This window comes from Fusarium tjaetaba (genome assembly GCF_013396195.1).
Source record: "Fusarium tjaetaba strain NRRL 66243 chromosome Unknown NRRL66243_c0000091, whole genome shotgun sequence".
Classification (NCBI taxonomy): Eukaryota; Fungi; Ascomycota; class Sordariomycetes; order Hypocreales; family Nectriaceae; genus Fusarium; species Fusarium tjaetaba.
In genome coordinates, this window is record NW_023501287.1 from 255,744 (window position 1) to 277,580 (window position 21,837).

General features: G+C 48.7%; 10 protein-coding genes across 10 annotated transcripts; 7 read left to right on the forward strand and 3 right to left on the reverse strand.

Annotated features, from left to right (window-relative positions):
- Window positions 1-349: 349 nt before the first annotated feature.
- On the forward strand, window positions 350-1,177 carry FTJAE_4846 (moaF; the record flags this gene model as incomplete). Its single annotated transcript, XM_037351291.1, has 1 exon — window positions 350-1,177. One exon carries the CDS (start codon window positions 350-352, stop codon window positions 1,175-1,177), a length of 828 nt encoding a protein of 275 aa, XP_037208103.1.
- Window positions 1,178-3,160: 1,983 nt separating this feature from the next.
- FTJAE_4847 (uncharacterized protein) lies at window positions 3,161-4,459 on the forward strand (the record flags this gene model as incomplete). The annotated part of the gene is made up of 3 exons (XM_037351292.1): window positions 3,161-3,310; window positions 3,362-3,861; window positions 3,916-4,459. 3 exons carry the CDS (start codon window positions 3,161-3,163, stop codon window positions 4,457-4,459), a joined length of 1,194 nt encoding a protein of 397 aa, XP_037208104.1.
- A 684-nt stretch (window positions 4,460-5,143) lies between these two features.
- FTJAE_4848 (succinyl-:3-ketoacid-coenzyme A transferase mitochondrial precursor) lies at window positions 5,144-7,713 on the forward strand (the record flags this gene model as incomplete). The annotated part of the gene is made up of 6 exons (XM_037351293.1): window positions 5,144-5,158; window positions 5,210-5,271; window positions 5,322-5,393; window positions 5,997-6,093; window positions 6,168-7,526; window positions 7,576-7,713. The coding sequence occupies 6 exons, from the start codon at window positions 5,144-5,146 to the stop codon at window positions 7,711-7,713; spliced, it is 1,743 nt and encodes a 580-aa protein (XP_037208105.1).
- Window positions 7,714-8,635: 922 nt separating this feature from the next.
- FTJAE_4849 (immune-responsive 1) lies at window positions 8,636-10,033 on the forward strand (the record flags this gene model as incomplete). The annotated part of the gene is made up of 3 exons (XM_037351294.1): window positions 8,636-8,774; window positions 8,861-9,088; window positions 9,141-10,033. 3 exons carry the CDS (start codon window positions 8,636-8,638, stop codon window positions 10,031-10,033), a joined length of 1,260 nt encoding a protein of 419 aa, XP_037208106.1.
- Window positions 10,034-10,617: 584 nt separating this feature from the next.
- FTJAE_4850 (DAL5-allantoate and ureidosuccinate permease) lies at window positions 10,618-12,595 on the reverse strand (the record flags this gene model as incomplete). The annotated part of the gene is made up of 9 exons (XM_037351296.1): window positions 10,618-10,745; window positions 10,798-10,931; window positions 10,983-11,190; window positions 11,244-11,401; window positions 11,460-11,680; window positions 11,733-11,813; window positions 11,874-12,160; window positions 12,213-12,375; window positions 12,428-12,595. The coding sequence occupies 9 exons, from the start codon at window positions 12,593-12,595 to the stop codon at window positions 10,618-10,620; spliced, it is 1,548 nt and encodes a 515-aa protein (XP_037208107.1).
- A 439-nt stretch (window positions 12,596-13,034) lies between these two features.
- FTJAE_4851 (dienelactone hydrolase) lies at window positions 13,035-13,987 on the forward strand (the record flags this gene model as incomplete). The annotated part of the gene is made up of 4 exons (XM_037351297.1): window positions 13,035-13,319; window positions 13,371-13,650; window positions 13,706-13,873; window positions 13,923-13,987. The coding sequence occupies 4 exons, from the start codon at window positions 13,035-13,037 to the stop codon at window positions 13,985-13,987; spliced, it is 798 nt and encodes a 265-aa protein (XP_037208108.1).
- Window positions 13,988-14,771: 784 nt separating this feature from the next.
- Window positions 14,772-15,898, forward strand: FTJAE_4852 (short-chain alcohol dehydrogenase; the record flags this gene model as incomplete). The annotated part of the gene is made up of 6 exons (XM_037351298.1): window positions 14,772-14,844; window positions 14,901-15,131; window positions 15,190-15,357; window positions 15,410-15,643; window positions 15,696-15,763; window positions 15,821-15,898. The coding sequence occupies 6 exons, from the start codon at window positions 14,772-14,774 to the stop codon at window positions 15,896-15,898; spliced, it is 852 nt and encodes a 283-aa protein (XP_037208109.1).
- Window positions 15,899-16,153: 255 nt separating this feature from the next.
- Window positions 16,154-18,256, reverse strand: FTJAE_4853 (nitrogen assimilation transcription factor nit-4; the record flags this gene model as incomplete). Its single annotated transcript, XM_037351299.1, has 5 exons — window positions 16,154-16,703; window positions 16,756-17,074; window positions 17,124-17,191; window positions 17,246-17,612; window positions 17,671-18,256. 5 exons carry the CDS (start codon window positions 18,254-18,256, stop codon window positions 16,154-16,156), a joined length of 1,890 nt encoding a protein of 629 aa, XP_037208110.1.
- A 621-nt stretch (window positions 18,257-18,877) lies between these two features.
- Window positions 18,878-19,610, forward strand: FTJAE_4854 (4-carboxymuconolactone decarboxylase family; the record flags this gene model as incomplete). The annotated part of the gene is made up of 3 exons (XM_037351300.1): window positions 18,878-19,366; window positions 19,424-19,469; window positions 19,600-19,610. The coding sequence occupies 3 exons, from the start codon at window positions 18,878-18,880 to the stop codon at window positions 19,608-19,610; spliced, it is 546 nt and encodes a 181-aa protein (XP_037208111.1).
- Window positions 19,611-20,068: 458 nt separating this feature from the next.
- On the reverse strand, window positions 20,069-21,512 carry FTJAE_4855 (muconate cycloisomerase I; the record flags this gene model as incomplete). Its single annotated transcript, XM_037351301.1, has 6 exons — window positions 20,069-20,469; window positions 20,521-20,542; window positions 20,716-20,851; window positions 20,900-20,967; window positions 21,008-21,180; window positions 21,233-21,512. 6 exons carry the CDS (start codon window positions 21,510-21,512, stop codon window positions 20,069-20,071), a joined length of 1,080 nt encoding a protein of 359 aa, XP_037208112.1.
- Window positions 21,513-21,837: the final 325 nt, after the last annotated feature.

Here is a 21,837-nt window from a genome sequence, read left to right on the forward strand (position 1 = left end):
AAGGTCGTGATCGATGGCGGCGGTAATGCGGGGAAGCTCCGTTTTTGATAGGACTGTTGTATCGAAAGCTTCACGGAATTTGCGGAAACTCAGCAGTGGTGGTAGCCGGTATTCACGGTAGATTTAGGAGAATATGCTAGATTACCACTCAGTATGGTTCTCAGCGATTTACTATAAAGATGGCATCGTCTCTCCCTAATGAATAGACTGCTCAAGACAAGTTTCTCCCTAACCTTATAGGCCGCCTTCATCCATAACTCCCTTGACACCATTCTCTTAACAACACTATAAAAAGTTCTTCAGTCGACACTTGTCATTCTTGACTCTTCAAGCCTCTTTACTAGTCAACATGGTTCCATCAGCTACCTCAGAGACCTCAGACTACATCCCGGTAGCTAAATGGCCAACCCTCCAGGAAATGGCTGATGGCTTCAGAGAGCACCTGATGCCAGCATCCAACAAGTTGCGGGGCAAATACTTTGAACATACATACGACAATGGTTGGAAGATCTCTCATGACTTTGGTGCGGATAGCGTCACATGGAAGATCCTTGAGGGAGAAGGGGCAGGCCTTAGTGCACCAGCCAATTATGAGGCTTTCGAAGTACGACCAGATATCTTCTTCGTCGACTTCCTCAAGCCTGACTACAATGAAGTCGTCAGTCTGATCGTCAACACAGTCACTGGACAAGCCATTGCTGCTGTATCAGGCTTCAAGGACGAGAATGGCGAACGCAGAACATTTACTTCTTTCATCAACGCAATCGCATTCGGAGGGAAGCCTGTTGAGCCATTTCAAGCTACTGATGAGCTCATTGGAAAGCACATTCTGTACCGATACACTCCCCGAGATGCTTATGAGCATGTTTATCTCAACAAGGGTACCATGACTTGGCATTGTCTCAGCGGCACAGAGAGGGGCATCGCAGATGCTGAGAAGTGCCAGATGCTCAAGCTGGGAGACAACTTGTACATGCTGTTTTGGACCGAGACAGTTATGCCGGTTGAGTCAATTGTTGTCATTGACTTGGAGAAGATGAGGTCTACTGGACGCTTTTACTGCTGGGATCCAAAGCCAAAGGAGGCTGTGCATGTACGATTTGGTTCTTATGCTACTGTTCTGGCGAAGACGTCGCCGTTGGAGACATTGAGAAAGGTTTCGCAGAACAAGCTTTAGGAATAGGTGTATGCTAGTGAATAAGACAATAGAATGGAATCCACGTTCGCCAGCCTTCAAACTGTTCACGATTGAATCTGAATGTACTAGTTACAAGAAAACTTGTTGCCAAAGTAATATTCATTGAACAACTCAAGTGGGACGCATCAAATGAGCAAGCGACAGGTCAAGTTTCCGCGTTACTAGGCGGTAATGAGGTTGCCTGTGAAGGGATGGGTTGCAGAGAATAAACATCGTTTCAGGAGACAGTCAGAAAATATCTCTAACGTAACGTAATGTGTTATTGGAATGGAGGATAACACTTCTAGGCCCTCTGTTCTAGGGTAGGAGTATGACGGAATGGCTTGGTGGAGTTGGTTTAGGTCGTGGCCACTTTGACGAGGAGCATCCCTTGTAGGGTTAGTGAAAATACCTAGTAAAAGCTAGACCTGACTTGGTCAAGATCAATTGAGGATACAAAACTTTCTTGGCTCATACGCCAATTTCTAGAAGCTAACTCTGCACGTGTGCCAAGCAGCCACGAATCCTTCGCGCCTGATATCCCACTTTAGTTTCGACAATGTTTCAAGCAGATAGTCAAGATGAATGACTCGGATTGGTTTTGTTCTTTTAAATTTTCGTATTGTTTCGACAAACCATGTGGCAGACAAGCCACAGTCAATGGTGACTTCAATAAAACGTCGGACGTAAAGTTCATGCTTGGAGCGTTTAATCCGGAGCCGCCATAGGCGAGACTCCGAAGCGTTTTTCATTGGTCCATTCATGACTCGCAAAAACGATCTAGCAACCCAACTCGCTGATCAGGCAATTCACTGAAGATACTGATGTGCAGCTTTTATATTGCGTTGAAGCTATAATGACAGCTAAAACATCAGGCTTATGATAAATCACATTTACTAGCTACTCAGCTCGCCTCATGACAAAGCCTAAGGCTTAAGCTTAAGAGTGCCTGAGTCGCTATGATCCACTCGTCATGCGATTGGCGTTGAACTATTGGAAGTATTCTTAAGGCATACCAAGGACGTTGAATTGTGCTCGACAGCCTTAACATACAAGCGTTTCGGCCAAATGAATGATCGCCAGACGGGTCTATGAAGTTCCGGGATGCTCGATCTCTTTTGTCACGATCTACGATGCGACTCACAGACATTGATTACCACGACGATCTATATACCTAAAAACGTCTAGCATTGCTTCTACCCAACGCGAAAAAGCCACTCAAACGGCTCCGTTCAAGCCCACTATGCAATCTCCAGACCTGGGGAAGCTTGAGGAATTGTTGGGAGCTATCAGGTAAATACCTAATCATTTCCCCTTATTCTCGAGATTATACCCTTTTTGTGGGTTCCCCGAAGCCCACTACGCGCAGAGTTTTCCTTGTGTAACAAAGGTCCAAGCACAAATCGCCACTTGACCTCATTCGCCCAACGCACAGCAGATCATCCGGCGGTTCTCCGACGCTAATTACCGGAAAACTGCATCACTAACAGTCTAGCCAATCTGCTAGGCCCTGGGACGAGATCTCAATGGAACCGCGCTCCGAGTAGCAGAAGAACTAGAAACTTGTCGCGCCTTGTCAGAGCGTTTTTCCTCGTGGCAGATTGGCCCAAGTCCGAAGGCCCCTGACTCAAAGGTCCCGACTTTCTGGAAGCGCCAACACAAGCAGGGCTAGCCTCCCCGTCATGAAGATCAAGCTAGGATGGATCTAGATAAGACGCAAATCATTGCCGCGGTTTCCTGGTCACCCTACTTTGATAGTCTGTTACATGAATCCCCTTTTGTCTCCATCTCCTGCACTCCACAGACGAACCTATCCCGGTCTGGATTCTTGTCCGTCGACTCGTGGCGAGCGAGTGGTGTTTTACCATGTCTGCATATATAGTCTATGGGGTCTTGCCCGCTCGCTCGGTTAGCAGAAGAGAGTCCACTCGCTGCACCCTGTTCTTCTTTCTTCTTCTCTGCCACACGAGCTGAACCAACACCATGGCGATCGATAGTCGGGCGACGCAGATTGCTGCCATCGGTTATACTTTTGTAGTCCTCTCGTCGATTGCGACATGTCTTCGCGTCTACTGCCGAGGATGGATTGTCAAGGCGTTTGGCGCGGATGATTGGCTTGCCCTCATTGCCCAGGTAAGACAGGATGCATTGCCCCTATTGATAAGACCCTGCTAACCGAGAAAGTTTATGTTTATCGTCTTTTGCTCCTATGAGATCACTGGTGTCCGATATGGAACTGGACGTCACTTCAAGGACATTACGCCGGAGAATATCCCCAGAGCGATGCAGATGTGGTGGACATGCGAACCTACCTACGTCTTGACCAACATGGCCATCAAGGCCAGTATTGCCATCTTCTTGTTGCGAATCTGCATTACACGTACGCACAAGATTATCATCTGGACCATCACTGGCATCACGGAAATCTACAGCTTGTTTTTCTTCCTGCTGTTCGTCTTGCAATGTCGACCTACATCACTCTTCTGGCTCCGATATACCAGCAACCCTCCTGGAGGTAGCTGCTTGGACGCCTCGGTAGTTGCCAAGGCGTTCTATGCTTACTCCGCTATCAGCTGTCTGTCGGATTGGACCTACAGTTTGCTACCCATTGCGCTGGTTTGGAACCTTCAAATGAGCAGACGAACAAAGATTTCTGTTGTCGGTATTCTGGCTGCAGGTGCTATGTATGTGTCAACACTCCTCTACCCATTAACCTAGTTTACTGACCTTGAATACAGTGCCTCTAGTGCCACCATCATCCGTTTCCCTTATCTCTACTCCCTCACCGACATCGACGACTTCCTATACTCTACCTCAGATGTCGCTATCTGGTCCACTGTTGAGACTGGTCTTGGTATCACTGCCTCAGCTGTCGCAACACTCCGGCCCCTTCTCCGTAACTTCCTTGGCCACGGATCATCTGCAGACGGACAGGGAAACTCAGCCAGGCCTTGGCAGCGAACAGGTAGCAATCACCCAACAGGAGGTTACCTTCGCAGCCACGGCCAGAACGGCGAGGAGGCTTTTGATCTTCACGACAACGCTGGCAAGCGTATTGGAGTCACCACCATCATCGACCACGACGACAAGTCAGATAGTAATGCTGAAACAGGCAAGCATGGAAGCCGATCAGAAGCTTCCGACTCTGTTGCAGAACTGCACGGCTGGAATAGCAGCCAGTCAGATCTGGCCGATGCCAATGGTCAACCACGTGCCCAAAAAGGATGGAATGTGTTGGTCAAGAAGACTGTCGTCCAAACTCGAGGATCAGACCTCGCATAAGCCGGACTTGGTCATGCCATGAAAGTGTAGAGTACCTAGATATAATTACGAGGCGGGGAGAAGACTTGCTTCTCTGTCCCACGATACCCTTAGCGCTTCCCTTTTAGCGGGTCGCCAATGATAATACGTTTCAATATTCATCTTCAAGTCCATTCCGTCGCGATCAAGACATGTGAAAGGTAAGACATTGATTAAACTTCCATGTATGACGGCTTGACACACAACATTCCGATCTACCGCCGGTGCCGTGTCGATCCCCGAAGGTAAAAGAAGCAGCAAATGTCCAATAAAACGGTTTGAACATGATACAAGATTTGACAGTGTGGATTCGAGCTGAATGTAAAGTAAAATCAAGCTGCAGATTGAGTTTGATCTGCAATTTCTAGTGACGGAAACCATTGGTAGCGTCTGCAACCGGACGATCCCGCAGCCGAAGTTAGTCTTTGTGGATGAAATGCCGAGACGCATCTGTTCATGATCGACAAAAGCTGAAAACGATACCAAAATGGCCTGGCAGAAGTTCCATTGCTTGAACTGTCCAAAGCGTTGCTACTGATTGTTTTCAAGTATAAAAGGCCAGGAAGATTCCCCAGTTCTGTCTCATCCCAGCTTCCTCTCAATCACAACAGAACATCAACACTCTCATAACCCTATTAAACGAAAATACTACCCTACCTATTCATCATGGGCGACAAGACTGTACTTAAAAAGCTGCCCTTCTCCTCTGACGTCTGCTAACAAGGGATGCAGAAAATCCGCTACACCTACCGCGGCTACGACGCTTGGCAGGCCTCTGAGCCCCAGCTCAAGAAGTAAGCGGACCTTGATATGAGACTCTTCATCACTCTAACGATCTCTTTAGGCTTATCCAGGATGACACTGGCGTTGAGTTTTGGATTGAGACCAGATCCATTCCTCCCATGGGAATTCCCCCGTAAGTAACCATGAGCCATGCTATCTTTGGTGTTGCCACTAACTCTCATAAGTCCTGTGAGCAAGGATTGTGTTGAGAAACTGAAGGGATTGGATGGCGTTGAAGTCAATGAGATAGAGGAAGATTAGTTAAGCCACGCCATGACAACAATGTCCTTTCGATAGGAGGCTATTCGAATCGGGGAAATACCTAGCTGAGACTTATCAATCAATCCCAGTTCTCCAGTAAAATATATCCGAGCTGAGAGTACTTCCGGATAATGTTGTTTGAGTCCTTTCTTGACAGTGGAACCAGTGAGATAATGTCCGACAGATCAGAATTAGCATATCTGATCCATTGGCGTCCGCAATATCTTCCAAACTTGACATATAATTTTATTTTTGGTCTTGGTTAGCTAGAAAATGCTCAAGACTCTCATGGCAACTTTTAGCGTGACGACGGCCACTTTCCGCGGCCAGCTCCCGAAAGCCTCCAGCAATTGACTCTACGGCGGAGCTCGATACTGACTAGCTAGAATGTGACTAGAAATAGAAGCGTCATGGCGGATATGGCTGCCAAAGGTTGATTTAAGTCGTTCTCAAACACCTGCTGATTCACAATTAGCCCTGGTCTTTGTATCCTCTGCAAAGACTGCACTGGCACTATGGCATCGGCAATTCTGTGCATAGGTTCACGAACCGTGGTCCAACGTGGGACTCATGTAAGTTACCTTCTTGGTACTCTCGATTTCCCTCTATCAACATCTCGTTCAATGACTGACTCATGCGGCCGAAGGTGTTGCTTACAAGACACTTCTCTATTTCCGTGGGCCGCTATGGCATCAACAAAGTTGTCTCATCGGCTACAGAGGCTTTAAGGGACATGAGACCAAACACAACGGTTCTATGCGGCGGCTTTGGTCTTTGTGGTGTCCCAGACACTCTCATCAATGAAGTCCTCAATAAGCCTGATGTCACCGGGCTAACAGCCGTTTCCAACAATGCCGGAACCGACAACTTTGGGCTTGGAAAGCTCTTGAAAAGCAGACAAGTGCACAAGATGGTTGTATCTTATATCGGAGAGAATAAGACGTTCGAGAAGATGTATCTTACAGGCGACATTGAACTGGAACTTACCCCTCAAGGCACTCTTGCAGAACGCTGTGCTGCTGGTGGTAAAGGTATCCCGGCTTTCTATACGCCTGCTGGCGTCGGAACTGTTGTTCAAAATGGCGACCTACCATCTCGGAACAAAGCTATTGGATCTTTTGACGATGCCCAATTTCCAGATCCCAAAGACGTCAAGGTATTCGATGGCAAGCCATATCTGCTTGAGCGCAGTATTGTAGGAGACTATGCCTTCGTGAAGGCGTTCAAGGCAGATACGCTAGGAAATTGTCAGTTTCGTCTTGCAGCTCAAAACTTCAACGGTCCAATGGGCCGCAATGCCAAGGTGACAATCGTTGAAGCCGAGCATATTGTTGAGCCCGGGGAGATTCCCCCAGAGTCAGTTCATCTCCCGGGCATTTATGTGAAGCGAGTCGTCCAAAGCACTACAGAGAAAGGCATCGAGAAATATACCTGGGACGAGCAAGACGTCAAGACCTTGGGTCAGGGTGAGGTTGCTGCAAAGCGAGAACGCATCGTCCGACGAGCAGCTAAGGAGTTCAAGAATGGAATGTACGCCAATCTTGGAATCGGAATGCCAATGCTGGCAGCCTCATTCGTTGGACCCGATGTTGATGTCCAGCTCCAATCGGAGAATGGCATCCTAGGTCTCGGGCGTTATCCATCCAAAGAGCGCAACGAAGCTGACCCGGATCTCATCGACGCTGGTAAAGAAACAGTCACTTTGAAGCCTGGTGCGTCTGTTTTCAGCAGCGATGAAAGTTTCGGGATGATCCCTAGTGGTCGTATCGATGTGACCATCCTTGGTGCTATGCAAGTCAGCGCAACAGGGGACTTGGCGAATTGGATGCTCCCAGGAAAGGTCAAAGGCTTCGGCGGTGCCATGGACCTCGTTAGCAACCCAAGCAAGACGAAGGTCATTGTCACGATGGAACATACAGATAAGAAGGGCAATCCCAAAATCTTGAACCAGTGCTCTTTTCCTCTCACTGGCCGGACGTGCGTATCACGCATCATTACGGACTTGGTACGTCGCTATCACGATACTGCTCTTGGATTATACTAACTCTTCCCAGGGAGTGTTTGACGTGGACTTTGCTACGGGGTTAACGCTGGTCGAAATTGCTCCTGGTGTCACTGTGGATGAGGTCAAGGCCAAGACTGAGGCTCCTTTTACTGTTGCTGAGCCATTGGAGTTAATGAAAGGAGTGTGAAAAGCATCTTTATAGGAAGGTCAAGCTTGTATCAAGACTATTTGAAACCATGAATGCTAACTGTTGTGAATTGGGTGCTTCTCAAGTGAAAGGAATGTGATAGACTCCCTGAGGCTTACCTTTATTAGCGCTACTTCCTATGTGACACAAAAGCCATGAGCTCCACAAAGGCTAGAGACGAGGCCTCAAATCGTATTCATAGTCTCGTTATGTAAGAGTTATGCCCATGATGGCAAGTGGACGACTCATTACCAACACATAGTGATTTTCCACGTACGAAATCTACGTGATCCATTCAATGACAGAGAACTCCCCTGGAGGGTGTCATGTGTCCTTCCGTGAGCGTGAGGTCGGCGGTTGCCGGCCGGTCACTTTCCCCGGGCGCTCTCCGCGGCCCCTCGACCAGAGCAGTCCAACTGCATTGAGATCATCACAGAAGCAGGGGTTTTAGGCTAGAATCTGATTCTACAATGCGGGGATTCAGTACATCCGGGGTAGTTCTTGGGGTTAAGCACCAATTCAACTGCGCTAGTAAGGGCTCCTTCTCACAAGTAGAAATACATCAACGCAGGGACACCTTCGTACTGCCTCGAGGTCAATATACCCGTATGTGCCGGAATCTTGAGAACCAGGGTCTCCAAGCATTGATCTGCCATGAATTCCAATCAGCTTTCTGAGTTAGCAGTGGTCCAGAGCCATGATGGCCTCCACAATATGGACCTGAGAGGGTTACACCGCGCAGTATCACTGAACAAAAGTGCCGTTTTGTCCGCGGGCTAAGAACGAAGCAAAGAAAATGCAGATCCTTCATGATGCAGATGAACAGGGTCCTGATGAAGTATAAATGTCGTCACAATGTGCTCTTTAAAGTGTTGGAATATCACACCAGACACTTGAGACAAGCAACACTCACAGACCAACCATGGCTACCAAGGCTCTAGCAACTTGGGCTCTAGCCCTCCAGTTCGGCAACCTCACCGAACCAGTCGTCGATATAGCTGTTAAGAGCGTCTACAACTGGGCCGGCTGTGCCATCGGCGGCTACGCTTTGCCCCCAGCAGGTATTGCGTACGAGGCCAACGTTCCCTTCATTGGAGCCGATGGAAACTCATCCATCTTTGGGACCGGCAAGTACGTTGATGTTAAGACCGCGCTCTTATCAACGGCATTGCCTCCCACGCAGATGACTATGATGACACCCACCGAGATAACCCTATTCACCCCTCTGGACCTGTGTTGTCTGCTCTGTTTGCGGTTGCTGAGTGGATTGCACCTGTGTCAGGCGAAGATTTCTTGGCGGCCTTCGTTGCCGGTGTTGAAGCCGAGTGCAAGATTGGTGTTGCTGTTTTCCCTGAGCATTACAATGTTGGATGGCGTAAGTGTGCCTAATCATTCTTCTTGGGGGTGCCCATACTGACTGCCATCAGACATTACTAGTACCGTTGGCTCAGTTGGCTCAGCTGTTGCTGTCGGAAAGCTCCTTGGACTTGACACTAAGCAAATGCAGAGAGCTATCAGCATAGCCTCCGTTCAGGTAATCGGTATGCACGAGTCCTTTGGTACGGACACCAAGCCTTTCCATGTTGGGGCTGCAGCACAAGCAGGTCTCCAGTCGGCACTGCTCGCCAAGAGTGGCTTTGGAGGATCTCTCGAAGGCTTGGAAGCTAAGAGAGGTTGGTCTCATGTTGTCAGCACTCATGAGAATCTGACAGCCGAGATCTCCACGCTTGGCAATGTTTGGGAGATATCAAGGAACACGTTCAAGCCATACCCATGTGATAGGATCATTCATGCTGCCATCGATGGCTGGATTCAGATTCACGACAAGGCAGTGAGGGATGGCCTCGACCTCACCAAGATCGCCAATGTCACGGCCCGTACTCATCCCCGCGTTCTGTTCCTGACGGATGATCCCAAGCCCGAGACAGGTCTCCAGGGCAAGTTCAGCGTCTATCACGCAACCGCTGTAGCACTCCTTTTCGGCGAAGCAACCCCTTCCCAGTTCACAGATGAAGCTGTGCAGAACAAGACCGTCACTGAACTCCGCCAGAAGGTCAATGTTACAAGTGATGACAAGGTCAGCGAGCACGAGGCGTTTGTTGCTGTTGAGTTTGAGAATGGAAAAAAGCTCGAGGTCCATGTTGAGCACACGATTGGTAGCTACGAGAATCCCCTGGATGAGAAGTTTCTCCATACAAAGTTCTTGGATCATGTTGGTAACCAGATCGGAGACGTTCGGGCGAAGAAGGCTTTGAGTGCTTTTGCTGGTATCGCCAACATGACAGATGTTGGTCAGATTTCTCAACAGTTCAACAAGTAGGGGTCTCCAGCGTACAAGGCTGCACTCATCATCTATCATCTGTCCAAAATATGTTATAAATACGTAGACATACATACAATACCACAGATACCTTGTTGCCATTTTGCGTACGTTTAGACTCCAATACATTGTTGACAAGTCAATATGACTTCACATGTGAGAGTGGTAGATGAGGTAACGGTTTCTTTTATTGAATTATTGAAGATTCGCAGTATTTGAACACCCCCGGTTAGTTTGCTTTGTTGTCGTGTGATAATGATCAAAGACGACACGGCCATGCGATTCCGCCAGACAATCATGGTGATAATTAAGAGGTAAATCAAATAGCTTTGGAATTGGCGACGTATTTGTACCTGTATGTATCTGGAAAATTTAATGAAGATATGGGCTATCAGCCAGTGTCCATCTCTGGCGTGTTCGCCCAGATCTATGTCACGGATTGTGAGTTAATCTTAGACATGACAGTAAAATCACAACTTTAGAGTGATACATGAGGCAAGTATCATTGATTCATCTATTTCCGCTGTGATACAACTATCCAATAAGTCCGGGCCTTGCTCTTGCTCCTACAAGGAGATTCAAGATTACAGAACGTATCGGAAGTCCTTGTTCTCGAACTCGGTCTGATCCCGCATACCAGCCTCGTTGCTACGCTCCTTGTTGGGCGCACCGTAGGTCTTGTTACGGTGTCTGTTGACCAGGTACATATACACTAGAGACAAAGAGTTAGCCAAAGTTTCTACGCTGGATATTAGGCCACTTACCAAGAAGACCAAGGTGGCAGCAAAACTTGATAGCATAGCCAACTAAAAGTCCGATAGTGGCACCAGTGAAGTGAGGAGCCTGAGACTGCTTGACGACGAAGGGGCCGGCAAAGTTGCCCCAGCAGTAAGCAGTACTGACGTAGTACGTTAGTCAGGTGTCAAAGGTTGATTGATGCAAGACTCACAAGACCAGGGCGCTAGCAAGGGATCTATGAGTATAACCAGCCATGTTGGATGAAATGGTGGTCAGAGACACAGTGAAGCCAACAGACTGGGTGTTGACCAGCCAGAAGCATGCAAGTCGGCCCCAAGTGTTATCGCGGGGAAGGTAGGCCATGCATGCAGCAGAGACTGTGCAAAGCATGTTGGCGACCGTAGCAGTGAGAAGTCGAGCTGGTTGTTGTTAGTTAAGTGGGTAGGTGCTTCATAACGATGGTTTGACTGACAGTTTGGAACGTTGAGAATGACGCTTCCACCAATGATCAAGCCAATAATCTGGACAGCATCTCCAACGGACTTAAGTTGAGTAGTTCTGGTGGTGCTGAATCCCATGTCGCGGATGATGATGGTGGAGAAGGAGTTGACGACACCATTAGGGATGGCGCTGTCAATCATTTATTAGCAAAAGGTCAGTCTTTTGTCGTGACGAGGATTTGACTTACGCAGCAAAGACCGAGGTGAAGAGCAGAAGAGTCTTGGGATCAGTGAAGCCGAGGACGACCTGATCCTTATCGAATGCCTTGTTCTTGATACCTGTCTCGTTGGATGCTACTCTTTTGACTGCAATGAGACGCTCGCGATGGTTGAGGAATTGGGCGTTAGAAGGCGAATCGGGGAGTAGGAACCAGATGACGAAAGCCCAAAGACAAGTAGCGCCACCGAGCTGTAGACATATAAGCCGTGTCCTAAGGATGTTGAGCGTAATGGTGACTTACGATGTAGAAGATCAGCTCCCAACGCTCAGGCTTGAGGTCTACAGGAAGCTTGGAGACTCCCATGGAGATATAAGAGCCAACCTACGCAAGGTTCGTTGTTAATAAGAGAGCTTTGGGCGCCAGAACGTGGCTGTAACTTACGATGCCACCCCAGCCGAGAGACGAGTACCAAATACACTGACGAAGAGGAATCTCTCGTCGGGTATACCAGAAGCCAGTCATTAGGGTCAAACCGGGAGTAACAGCGGCCTCAAAGACACCCATGATGAACCGCACAGCCAGAGCACTCGAGTAGTCGCGGCTCTGAGTCATGATGATGACCATGAGACCCCACAGGAAGACACTGATAGCCATAACCTTTTGAGCAGGAAAGCGACCGATGAGCCATCCGCAAGGGTATTGGCCGAAGAAATAACCAGCATAGACCACTATATCCTTATTTAATAATCGACCGTGCGAGGCGAGGTGAGGAATACTGACTTGCAGAGAGGTAGCTGAACTGGTTGCCCTTCAGGCCAAGAGCCTCCTGATATCCGAAGAGGTTGGCATAGTTGAGAGAGGTCTTGTCCATGAACTGAAGAGCTTGGGTGATGAGGAACATAGGGAGGATAACGAGATCGAGTTTCCATCGCAGTTTCTTTGCCTAGTAATCTGTTAGCGAACGCAGCAGCGTATACCAGTAGCGTTGTGCGTACCTCAGCATCTGAGAACTCAATGTCGCGAGCCTCAAGGTACTCGCTGTAACCAACAGCATTCTCTCGATCGTGAACATCCATCTCGTTGCGAGTGCCCTTGAGCTCTGAGTCCTCGATGGCCTCAACGCTAGGGGGCGACTCAACGATAGGCTTGGGCGTGTCCGACATTGTTGCTGAAAGTCTTATTGCTCAAGTCAAGTCGAGAGAGGATGGAGAGAGAACTGAATTGAAGACTTAGACTGGACAAGGGGAAGCTGGGGTAGTATTTATCGAGCGCATGGTCGCTAAGTCAAGCAGAAATTTAGACAGCCTGGGGTAGCCTGCAACTTCTCCGCCTTTACCCCATGGGGCCTGGCTCGACTCCGCATGGCATTGGCCAATTGAAGATTATCGGTGAACTACTGGAGCATCCCCACGGCCAGTCTCCGCGGATACAAGCCGACTAATGGTGTCGAGAACGCCACTGGCATTAATTAAACGCAGAGAATTGTTTAGCTGCCTACCAGGAACTCGTATGAGACTGAAGACAACCTTGACCAAGATTAACTACACTTTTTCACTCTTTCAAGACTCATTGCAGCCTTTTACACAATAGACTTATCACATTATGGGTCAATCATCTTCACAACAATCAACCAGTGAGCCATATCTTGCTAAACCAAGTGGCAGCTGCTGTCTCAAAGGCACGATCCACGAGGGCGATTCAAGAGGCACTTGGGAAACCATCGCAGACGTCGAAACATACATCTCAAAACCAGCACCCGAAAAGGCAAACGGAAACATCCTACTATACTTTCCAGATGTATGGGGCATGTTCCCCAACGGGCTGCTAGTCATGGATGCTTTTGCAGACGCAGGCTACCTAGTCTTGGGCCTCGACTACTTCCGTGGGGTAGGTTAGGCGGACATAAAGTGCTTAGAACGGAGACTAAAGACGATAAAGGACCCTGTCTGGAAGCATCGCAAAGACCGGCATACCCAAAATCCTGACTTTGACTACGAAGCCTGGAAGCGCAAGCACACTGCCTTTGCGGATGTTGCTGTGCCCAAATGGGTAGCTGCTGTCAAGAAGAGCTATGGAACAAACACAACAAAGTTTGCCTGTGTTGGCTACTGCTTCGGAGCGCCTTACGTGTGCAATGAGCTGAAAGGTGATACGGTGGCAGTAGGCGCTTTTGCTCACCCAGCGTTCCTCAAGGAACATCATTTTACAGATCTCAAGAGTACAGTCTTCTTCCTTCGGTAGTTCTGTGTCAGTATTGCTAATCCCTTCTGTAGAGCCTCTATTTCTTTCATGCTCGGAAGTTGACCACACGTTTGATGTTCCTTCTCGACGTCGAGCGCTGGATATTCTACAGACCAACAAGAAGGTCTTTCACTATCAAGTATTTTCTGGTGTTGAACACGGATTTGCTTTGAGAGGTGACCCTAAAGATCCTTACCAGCGTAAGTTCCAATAGTGAAGCTTCCCTCGAGACCAACTGACACGGCATAGGCTGGGTAAAGGAACAGAGCCTGGCAGGTATCGTGGCATGGTTCGATTATTGGTTGTCGCAATAGATAGGTATTCCAAGATAAACAGATGAAAAATATACTATTAATTGGATTCTCATCGACTACTGCATCATTCTTCAAGTTCCGATTGGCGAGTTAGATTTATGTCATCTCTTCTAGGTTGAATCTGCTCAAACAACGCAGAGCACAAGAACTGCTCCCCGCTATAAATCCAGAGGTCGCTACCTACAATGCTCCCACTCAGTTAATGGCAAGAGGTTTGTAATCTTTCGCCTGGTCGATCCTTTGGCGCGTAGCAGGTATACCCTTTAGAGTCGATACAACTTGTCCTGTTGCATTGATACCAGCGACCAGTGAATTGACGCGCCAAAAAGCGAGTGATGAGAAAGACACATGTTGATGCCGTCATGTCTGGGTCTGAGGATCAAAACTCCTTAGTGAAGGCCACTAAGAGCCGCAGAGCCGATAAGCTTGGCCAAATCTGAATCGAGACTGACCCAATTGACAGGCAAGATTCCGGGAGAAGCCCGAGTTTGGGTATCCCCATCATGTCCCCAGCATGCGGCCCTCGTGACTGTGTGGTCGCTAGCTCAGAGAACAGGGGAGTTCGGCGATTGCCCGCGCCGAATGCCCGGAGGCTGAGAGTGGCCATTGGCCGCGGTGAGCGACGATCCCTCAATATTTGACTGCAAGGTGAATAATATTTATTCTTGGATGCTGAATCTCGTTAGGTATATGAATTCGTTTTACTATAGATTTCGGACGTAAATCATCAGCGGCAAAAGTCAACATTTTGTCAAAGCAACTTCATCAACTCACATATTCCGCAATGGCGCCACCTCGAGCCTTCGACTTTTCTGGAGATGTGGCAATCGTCACAGGTGCAGGCTCCCGCATGGATGGTGAGTTCAAGACGTACCCCAATTCCTGTCCCCATTACACTAACCCCCCTGTAAAGGCGAGATTGGTAATGGTCGCGCGGCTGCCATCCTCCTCGCACGCCACGGCGCCAAGGTCGCTCTTGTGGACTTCAATGTGGACTGGGCGAAAGAGACCAAGCGCATGATTGATGAGGAGGGCGGCATTTCAGAGGTGATCCAGGCTGATGTCACAAGCGAAGAGTCTTGCAAGAATGCCATCGACAAGACTGTTGAGCTATGGGGTGCTCTGCACATCCTTGTCAATATCGGTAGGTTGAATCGCATGCGTAATTATAGCGAGAGACATGCACTGACAGGCGCAACTAGTTGGCGTTGGCGGTGAAATGGGTGATGCCACAACAATCAACCTCGATGCTTGGGACAGAGACTTCCGCATCAACGTCACAAGTATGGTCATGATGAGCCGATATGCGATTCCTGAAATGAGGAAGCAGGGCCGCGGATCTATCATCAACATGTCGTCAGTTAGTGGATGTAAGTATCCTCTGTTTACCCCCAAAATGTCCAAGCTAACAGGGTCCTGCAGTACTCGGCGGCAACCCCAGTCTATTGTACCCTACCACCAAGGGTGCCATCATTCAGATGACACGGGCCATGGCAGCTCATCACGGCCGTGAGAATATCCGTGTCAACTGTGTCGCACCGGGAATGGTGTATACTCCAATGACAAGAGGACGCGGAATGACAGACGAGATGAGACAAGCAAGAATTAACCAGAACTTGATGAAGAAGGAGGGAACTGGCTGGGATGTTGGCTATGGTAGGTCAGCCCAAGCCCTTGTATCTCTGTGACTTTCGCTAAAACCCTGTAGCTATCTTGTTCTTGGCTAGCAAGGAAGCTGGCTGGGTCACAGGTCTGATTATGCCTGTCGATGGAGGCGTAAGTAGCCTCAATTTTCATACCACAACTTGGGCCACCGCTAATACTTTGCCACAGACTACTGCCGGAAAGGCCGATAGACCAGCTCTCAAGGCTGATACACTAGCTGAGGCCAATACTGGTATACAGAATTAGATTTGGCGTCAATGCGATAGTGTTGAAAAATATTCATGTGAACTGTACTGCTTTAGAACCCTAAGACGTTGTTTGTTTAGTCTTATATAGACCTTGAGACCATAACAGTGTCTGTACCCGCCTGGACACGCTGACACCTTGGGCGACTCATATCCTTCCTCCAAAGCACCATGCATTTCTCATCATCTTGGACATAACGCGTGAGCTTCTGAAAGGTATTCAAAACATGAAGAAAGAAAACCTGCTCAAGGATGCCTAAGCCGGTGCATGTCTCATCATTTCATCAAGATCAATCTGTAGCTCTGGGTAACAGTCCAACGAGGCCATGGTATCCATGCTCATGCTATTCAAGTACGCATCCATGTCAAAGTCATTCGGGCTTACGGGGTCAAGATACGGAAAGGCTGGGATGTAGCTGTTCATGGTAGCAGTGACCGTGTTGTCGGATAACGACTCATCAGGTGCTGGCCGCTGTACTGGAGTCCTCTTCAGGCCCTTTATGATGATGTGCAAGCTGCGCTCAAGGAGCGGACATTTTGCCATGCCACGGTGGAGGGCTCTAAGAAAGGTCTGCATAGTGGGATGCGTTGCACCGTCATTGTTCTTCGCATCTTCGAGCACAGCTGAAGCACCTGTGTAGATGCAATAGCCCATGAGATACGTGATGTTCTCGAAGCCAAAGGTTGATTCAAGCATCAAGAGGAGTTTCTCCATGCTAAGCGCTGCGCTCATGCAGACTTGGTAGTAGGCTGGTGCGGACCAGAATGGGCGATGGGCGAGGATGATCGTGCTGAAGTAAAGGAGGCTATTCACAGTCAGTAACACAACACTCAGCAATATGGGGGTTAGGAGCTTACTTCTGAGAGATAATATGGGGAGGCGGACATATGTTGGGGAGATACTCTGGGTCATAACGCAGATGCGCCGGCGACTCAGTACGCCATGTCTCAAGACGTGCCTTGATGTCGTTCAGCGACGACTCGGTTATTGCTCTGCTTCGTTTTGAATAGAGTTGTACTATTATGTCATTAATGATGACAGAAAGTTTACACGAGTTTGCGAAGCATGACACAGCGTGACTTTTCATCACAGGGTATTGGCTCGGTGCTAGTCGAGTAAGTGGTGAAGTGTCTTCGTAGTATGGCGACCATACATCAGACTCTGCAGAGTCATCCACTGCACGTAATATCAGAATAGAACGGTTTAATCGGCTCGGGGCGCATACTGAAGTCAATTGGGCTTTGCGGTAGCTCGGTCACTGCTGGAAGTCTTCCTGTGTAAAGACTGATGGCTCTGCAGCCTCGTGTAAGCAAAGACTGAGCATCGTTCTTCAAATGGGTCGCTCACTTGTCCCAGAAATAGCAGCTCCAGAATAGCCTCTTCCGTATCTCCAAGTCTACGGGGTCCAATCCCTTGAGGTCCGCTATGTCGGGCCCATTATGCTGCAATCCAAGGTCGGCTGACATTCTGAAGGCCATCCCACTATACAGCCATGCTTGGGAGATGGAGCCTTGAGCGAGTTCCCGGGCACTCAATTGCAAAAGAGCTTGGATAGTAGGTATAGAACTGGGCTTCTGTATCTCGTCACCGAGGAGGAATCGAACCCGGGAGAAGAGTAGTTGCGCGTGGTTACTGTCGTAGTATTTCGAGGCATGGGCGCATAACACGAGAAGGAGAAGTTCAGAGTAGTAACGACCGCCGGTCGTCATGTCACCTGAAGGCAAGAGATATTAGTCAAGGTATGATCTGCTGTATGTGGAAAGACAGCGTACGCATGAATGCAGGTCTATACACCCACATAAACATTGGAGCAACCCATGTCCAGTGCAGATGAAGAAGCTTCGCCATAACCTGTCGCGGTAGCCCAAGTTGAAGCGATGCATTTCCAAGAGCAAACTCCTCCCAGATGGTCGATTCTCGAGCTCGCGATATAAGGTAAGCGCGTACGTCAGTCCTTTTAGATCCGTCCCCGCGACTCATCGAGTTTGTAGATGGTGAAGCGAGACCCAGAGGCTCATGGACGGCAGACGTTGGACCGTAATAGCATATCTTGCCATGTTCATCCACGCTGAGATCAATCGCTAATCCGTCTTGCGACGCACCGTCGATACCTGTAGTTGGTCGAGGAGGGTCTTGGAGGCGGCTTTGATGTGTGGTAGGCGACGTTTCCAGCACTGTGGGCTCTATGTTGAGCCCTGATGATAAGGGCAATCGTGTTGGCAAGTCTTCAGCAGCAAAGGCGCTTGATGCGGGAGCTACACTTTCGGCAATGGAAGCTCTCATGTTCTGACTCGTGGAGCTGTCACCACCCTGAAGGCGCTCAATCGCCTCCTCGGCTTCTTGAAGCTTTCGCGCCATGGCAACAACTTGCGACAGCGGTGGGGGTTTGTCGTAACGACATTCGACATGGTAGACCTCGCATGTTTTACAGGTTGGTTGACTCCCTTCACATCGGACCTGTATCACCAATCAAGTCAGAAGGCGTACAGAAAGAGAATGTTTAGTGAAAGATGAGTATAAGAGGACGTTCTGACCTTCTCGGCCCGACAGTTGGCGCATGTCAAACCTCGATACTTGCGAGACATCCGCTGTTTCTTGGAGCGAGCGGAGCTCTGTCCCTGTCCTTGCTCGTCATTGGTCTCCATGTTTCCAGGGGAAGAGAGATAACACTTGGTCTTTTGATAAGCTCGGATCGCGAAGAGAGAAGTGAAGAATTGGCTTACGGTGAAAACCCGAAAGCTGGAGGATTATCGCCAACGCTGAACTTGACGGCTACCGTCGTGGACGATGAACGCAATTGGTCCGGGCAAGCTCCGCGGCAACTCGCCGCGGAGTGTGCGGGGAATGCGGGGAGGGAACTTAGGAATTAATTGATGGTAATAGAGATCAACGATGCCTTATAACATTTACAGTGATACTCTCATGGCTCTGCCTATAGGCTTTCGGTAATATCACACTTCTTCTATATCAATATCCACAATGAGGGTCCCCTACATCCCTAATCCTCCTCCAACTTCTTCCCCAGAAGAAGAGGCAATCGTCGCTGCAATTGCGGCCCGCCGTCATCCCCGCCCCATACAACCCCTCGATTTGGCACTACTGCATTCCCCTCACGTCGCCGCTGGCTGGAACACTTTTGTCGGCGCCGTCCGCACAAAGACGTCCTTGGCAGATGATCTACGAGAACTTGCCATCTGCCGCATCGCTGTTGTGAATAGGACTTGGTATGAGTGGATGCACCATGCGCCATTGGCCGTCAACAGTGGTGTCTCATCAGCGTCGATGAACGAGATCATGAAGGAGGGGGGTTTATTGCGGAGTGAGAGACCCGACGGCTTTAATGAGAAGCAATGGGCTGTTTGTGTCGTGGCTGATGAGATGACGAGGAATGTCCAGGTCAAGGATGAGACATTTGAATGGCTCAAGTCGCTCGCCAGCGATCAAGAGGTAGTTGAGGTTGTCGCAACGGTAAATTTATTCTTGCAATGTCACCCTTTCTTCAAAGAGACTGATAAAATTTTCCAGGTTGCATGTTATAACTGTGTCAGCCGTTTTCTTGTAGCACTAGACGGTAAGTACTTCAAGCTGCTCCCTTACATCAACATCAATCCACTGCGAGCTTCAACTAACGCATATACGAGTCGGCGAGAGAAACAATACTGTTCCAGAACCTCTAAAGTAATTATAGAACATATTTCCAGAGTCAGGATGAATATAAAATATAGAGAATTGGCAAGTACTTTGTGTCCTGAACGTGCCCAATGCCCGAAAAGCTGCCTATATCCTGGACAAATTTCGCCTCCCTTGGCTTACGGTGAGGATCCCTGCTCCATATGATGTCCAGGCAATATAAACCGTGAACATTTAAATCTCCATACATTTTACTATCGGCCCAGATGCACGGAAATGCCACCGTACATTTATGCGAATCCTCACAGAGACCACGTCCCCGTGTATAAAGTCAAACGAAGCAAGATAGGTATATCACAGTAAGGACAAAACACCTTCCAATTTTGCTCGACATCCGTCATTCACGATATAAGGAGTATTGCATCCATATTTCGGGCTAGCGCGTGAAGCTGAAGCTGTGATGGCTCTATGAGATTACTAGAAAGATTTGTGCATAAAACTGTATACATAATCTTGAACCCATCCCAGAGCCCCATAAACCTAATCGAGCCAAGTCGCTTCGTAAGGCGTGCTGTTATCAGGATAATGCAGCGAAGCCACAACATCGAGAGTATGATTCGAAGGGGTCCAACCAAGAATAAACATCCAGCCCTCAGACGTATCACTGAGATACATGTAGTCCGTAATGCCATTGGGATCACTGTTAGTTTCATCTTGCCAAGGAGCGACTCGGAGACCTCCAGCAGAGCCAAGAGTGACAGGTGCCTCGTAAAAGGCGACGGCTTTCTCGCTCTTCAGAAGTCCGTCATCGCTGAGGGCAAATGCCGCGACGTAGCCATTTGCTTCGGTGTTGTTCCAGCTTCGAGTACTGGTGAAGAGGTATTTGCCGTCGCGGGACATCTGGACTGTGTTGCTGCGGAAGGTATAGACCCCTCGCACAGCTTCAGTTATTAGAGATGACTGTGGACTCGGAAATCTATATGTTGACTCACCATCAGGAATGGCACTCGCCCTCTGAACATGTTCGAGACGTGTTTCAAGCACTCTATAGACATCCATCCATTGGTCTGCAAGGTTAGTGATGGGTTTCATGATGGTGTATTCATTTGGGCTCACTGTGTTCGGTCATCTAATGCATGGCGTGAGTCTTCGTTGCCACGTCTTATATCCATTCAGAGATGACTCACCACGTAAAGGAGCTTTCCATCTTTACTAGAATAAGAGTTTCGTGGTCCATCACCCTCAGTTGGACTAAGGTTGATAGACAGAGGCGTAGCAGTCCCGTTTTCCGCAATGTCGTACATGAAAATGGAGTTCATGCCCCTGCCGAGAGTCAATCGTGTAGTACGTAGCCTGAGTTTTGGTACTTACAAATGAGGAACGAAACCCTTTCTATTGACATTGATGTCAAAGGCATGAGCACCATAGAGCTTGGATATCTATAAGTACTAGCAAGAAGAAAGTGTTAGGCGAACTTACCACGGCCGCTCTTGTCTTGTTCACGTTCTTAATTTCTTCCTCTGGTACCATGTAGAGCTCTTGAACCTGCTCGCCGATAGCACCATTCTCGGTGAGAGCATGGATAGCAGCAGTTGAGCCACCAGAAGAAAAAGCCAGGTTGCCATCGTCCGAGAAGTAGCAAGATGAAGACGCTGGAAACAATCAGCAAACAGAACTTCCATATGTCATATCCATTTGACTTACTGATATTGACCGTGTCAAGGTGGGTAAACTGATAGTTCTCATCTACCGACCACGAAAACAGCTGAGGAGGCTCGCTCATGGCGGTGGCATAGACGCGGTCCTTGGCAGCATTGCTGGTGACAAATTGATGAAGTCCAAAGCCTGGAACAGTAGAGTTCAAAGTCAATGTCTTAGCAATGGTATCGAAGGCAAGGAGGAAGAGTGTCTTGTTAGTATAAGAACCTGACACAAGGTGGTGCACGGAGCTCCCGTAGGAGTTGGCGAACTCAATTGCGGGCATGATGAAAAGATGCCGAGCAAAGTTTATACTCCTTTTGCAACAGAAGTGCTCTTTTGCTTGATTTTCATGTCGGCAATGCTCGTTGGCCTGGATTATATACTTTTAGGGCATGTAGCTACCCCAGATCGTGGGGCATCAAGCTCATTGTACAATTGCCCATCTCAGAGCTTTCCCCGCGTTGTTGGTCTGGGGTTATAGCGTGTATCCCCGCTAAAAGTTTGTGATTGCTCTCTTGAGGCTAGGCTTATTACAGGGTGCCTTAGCGGTGTCGGCCACTGAGCGCGGGACTTGCCCGCGGCGAGCAGCAGTAATACTACTTACTGTT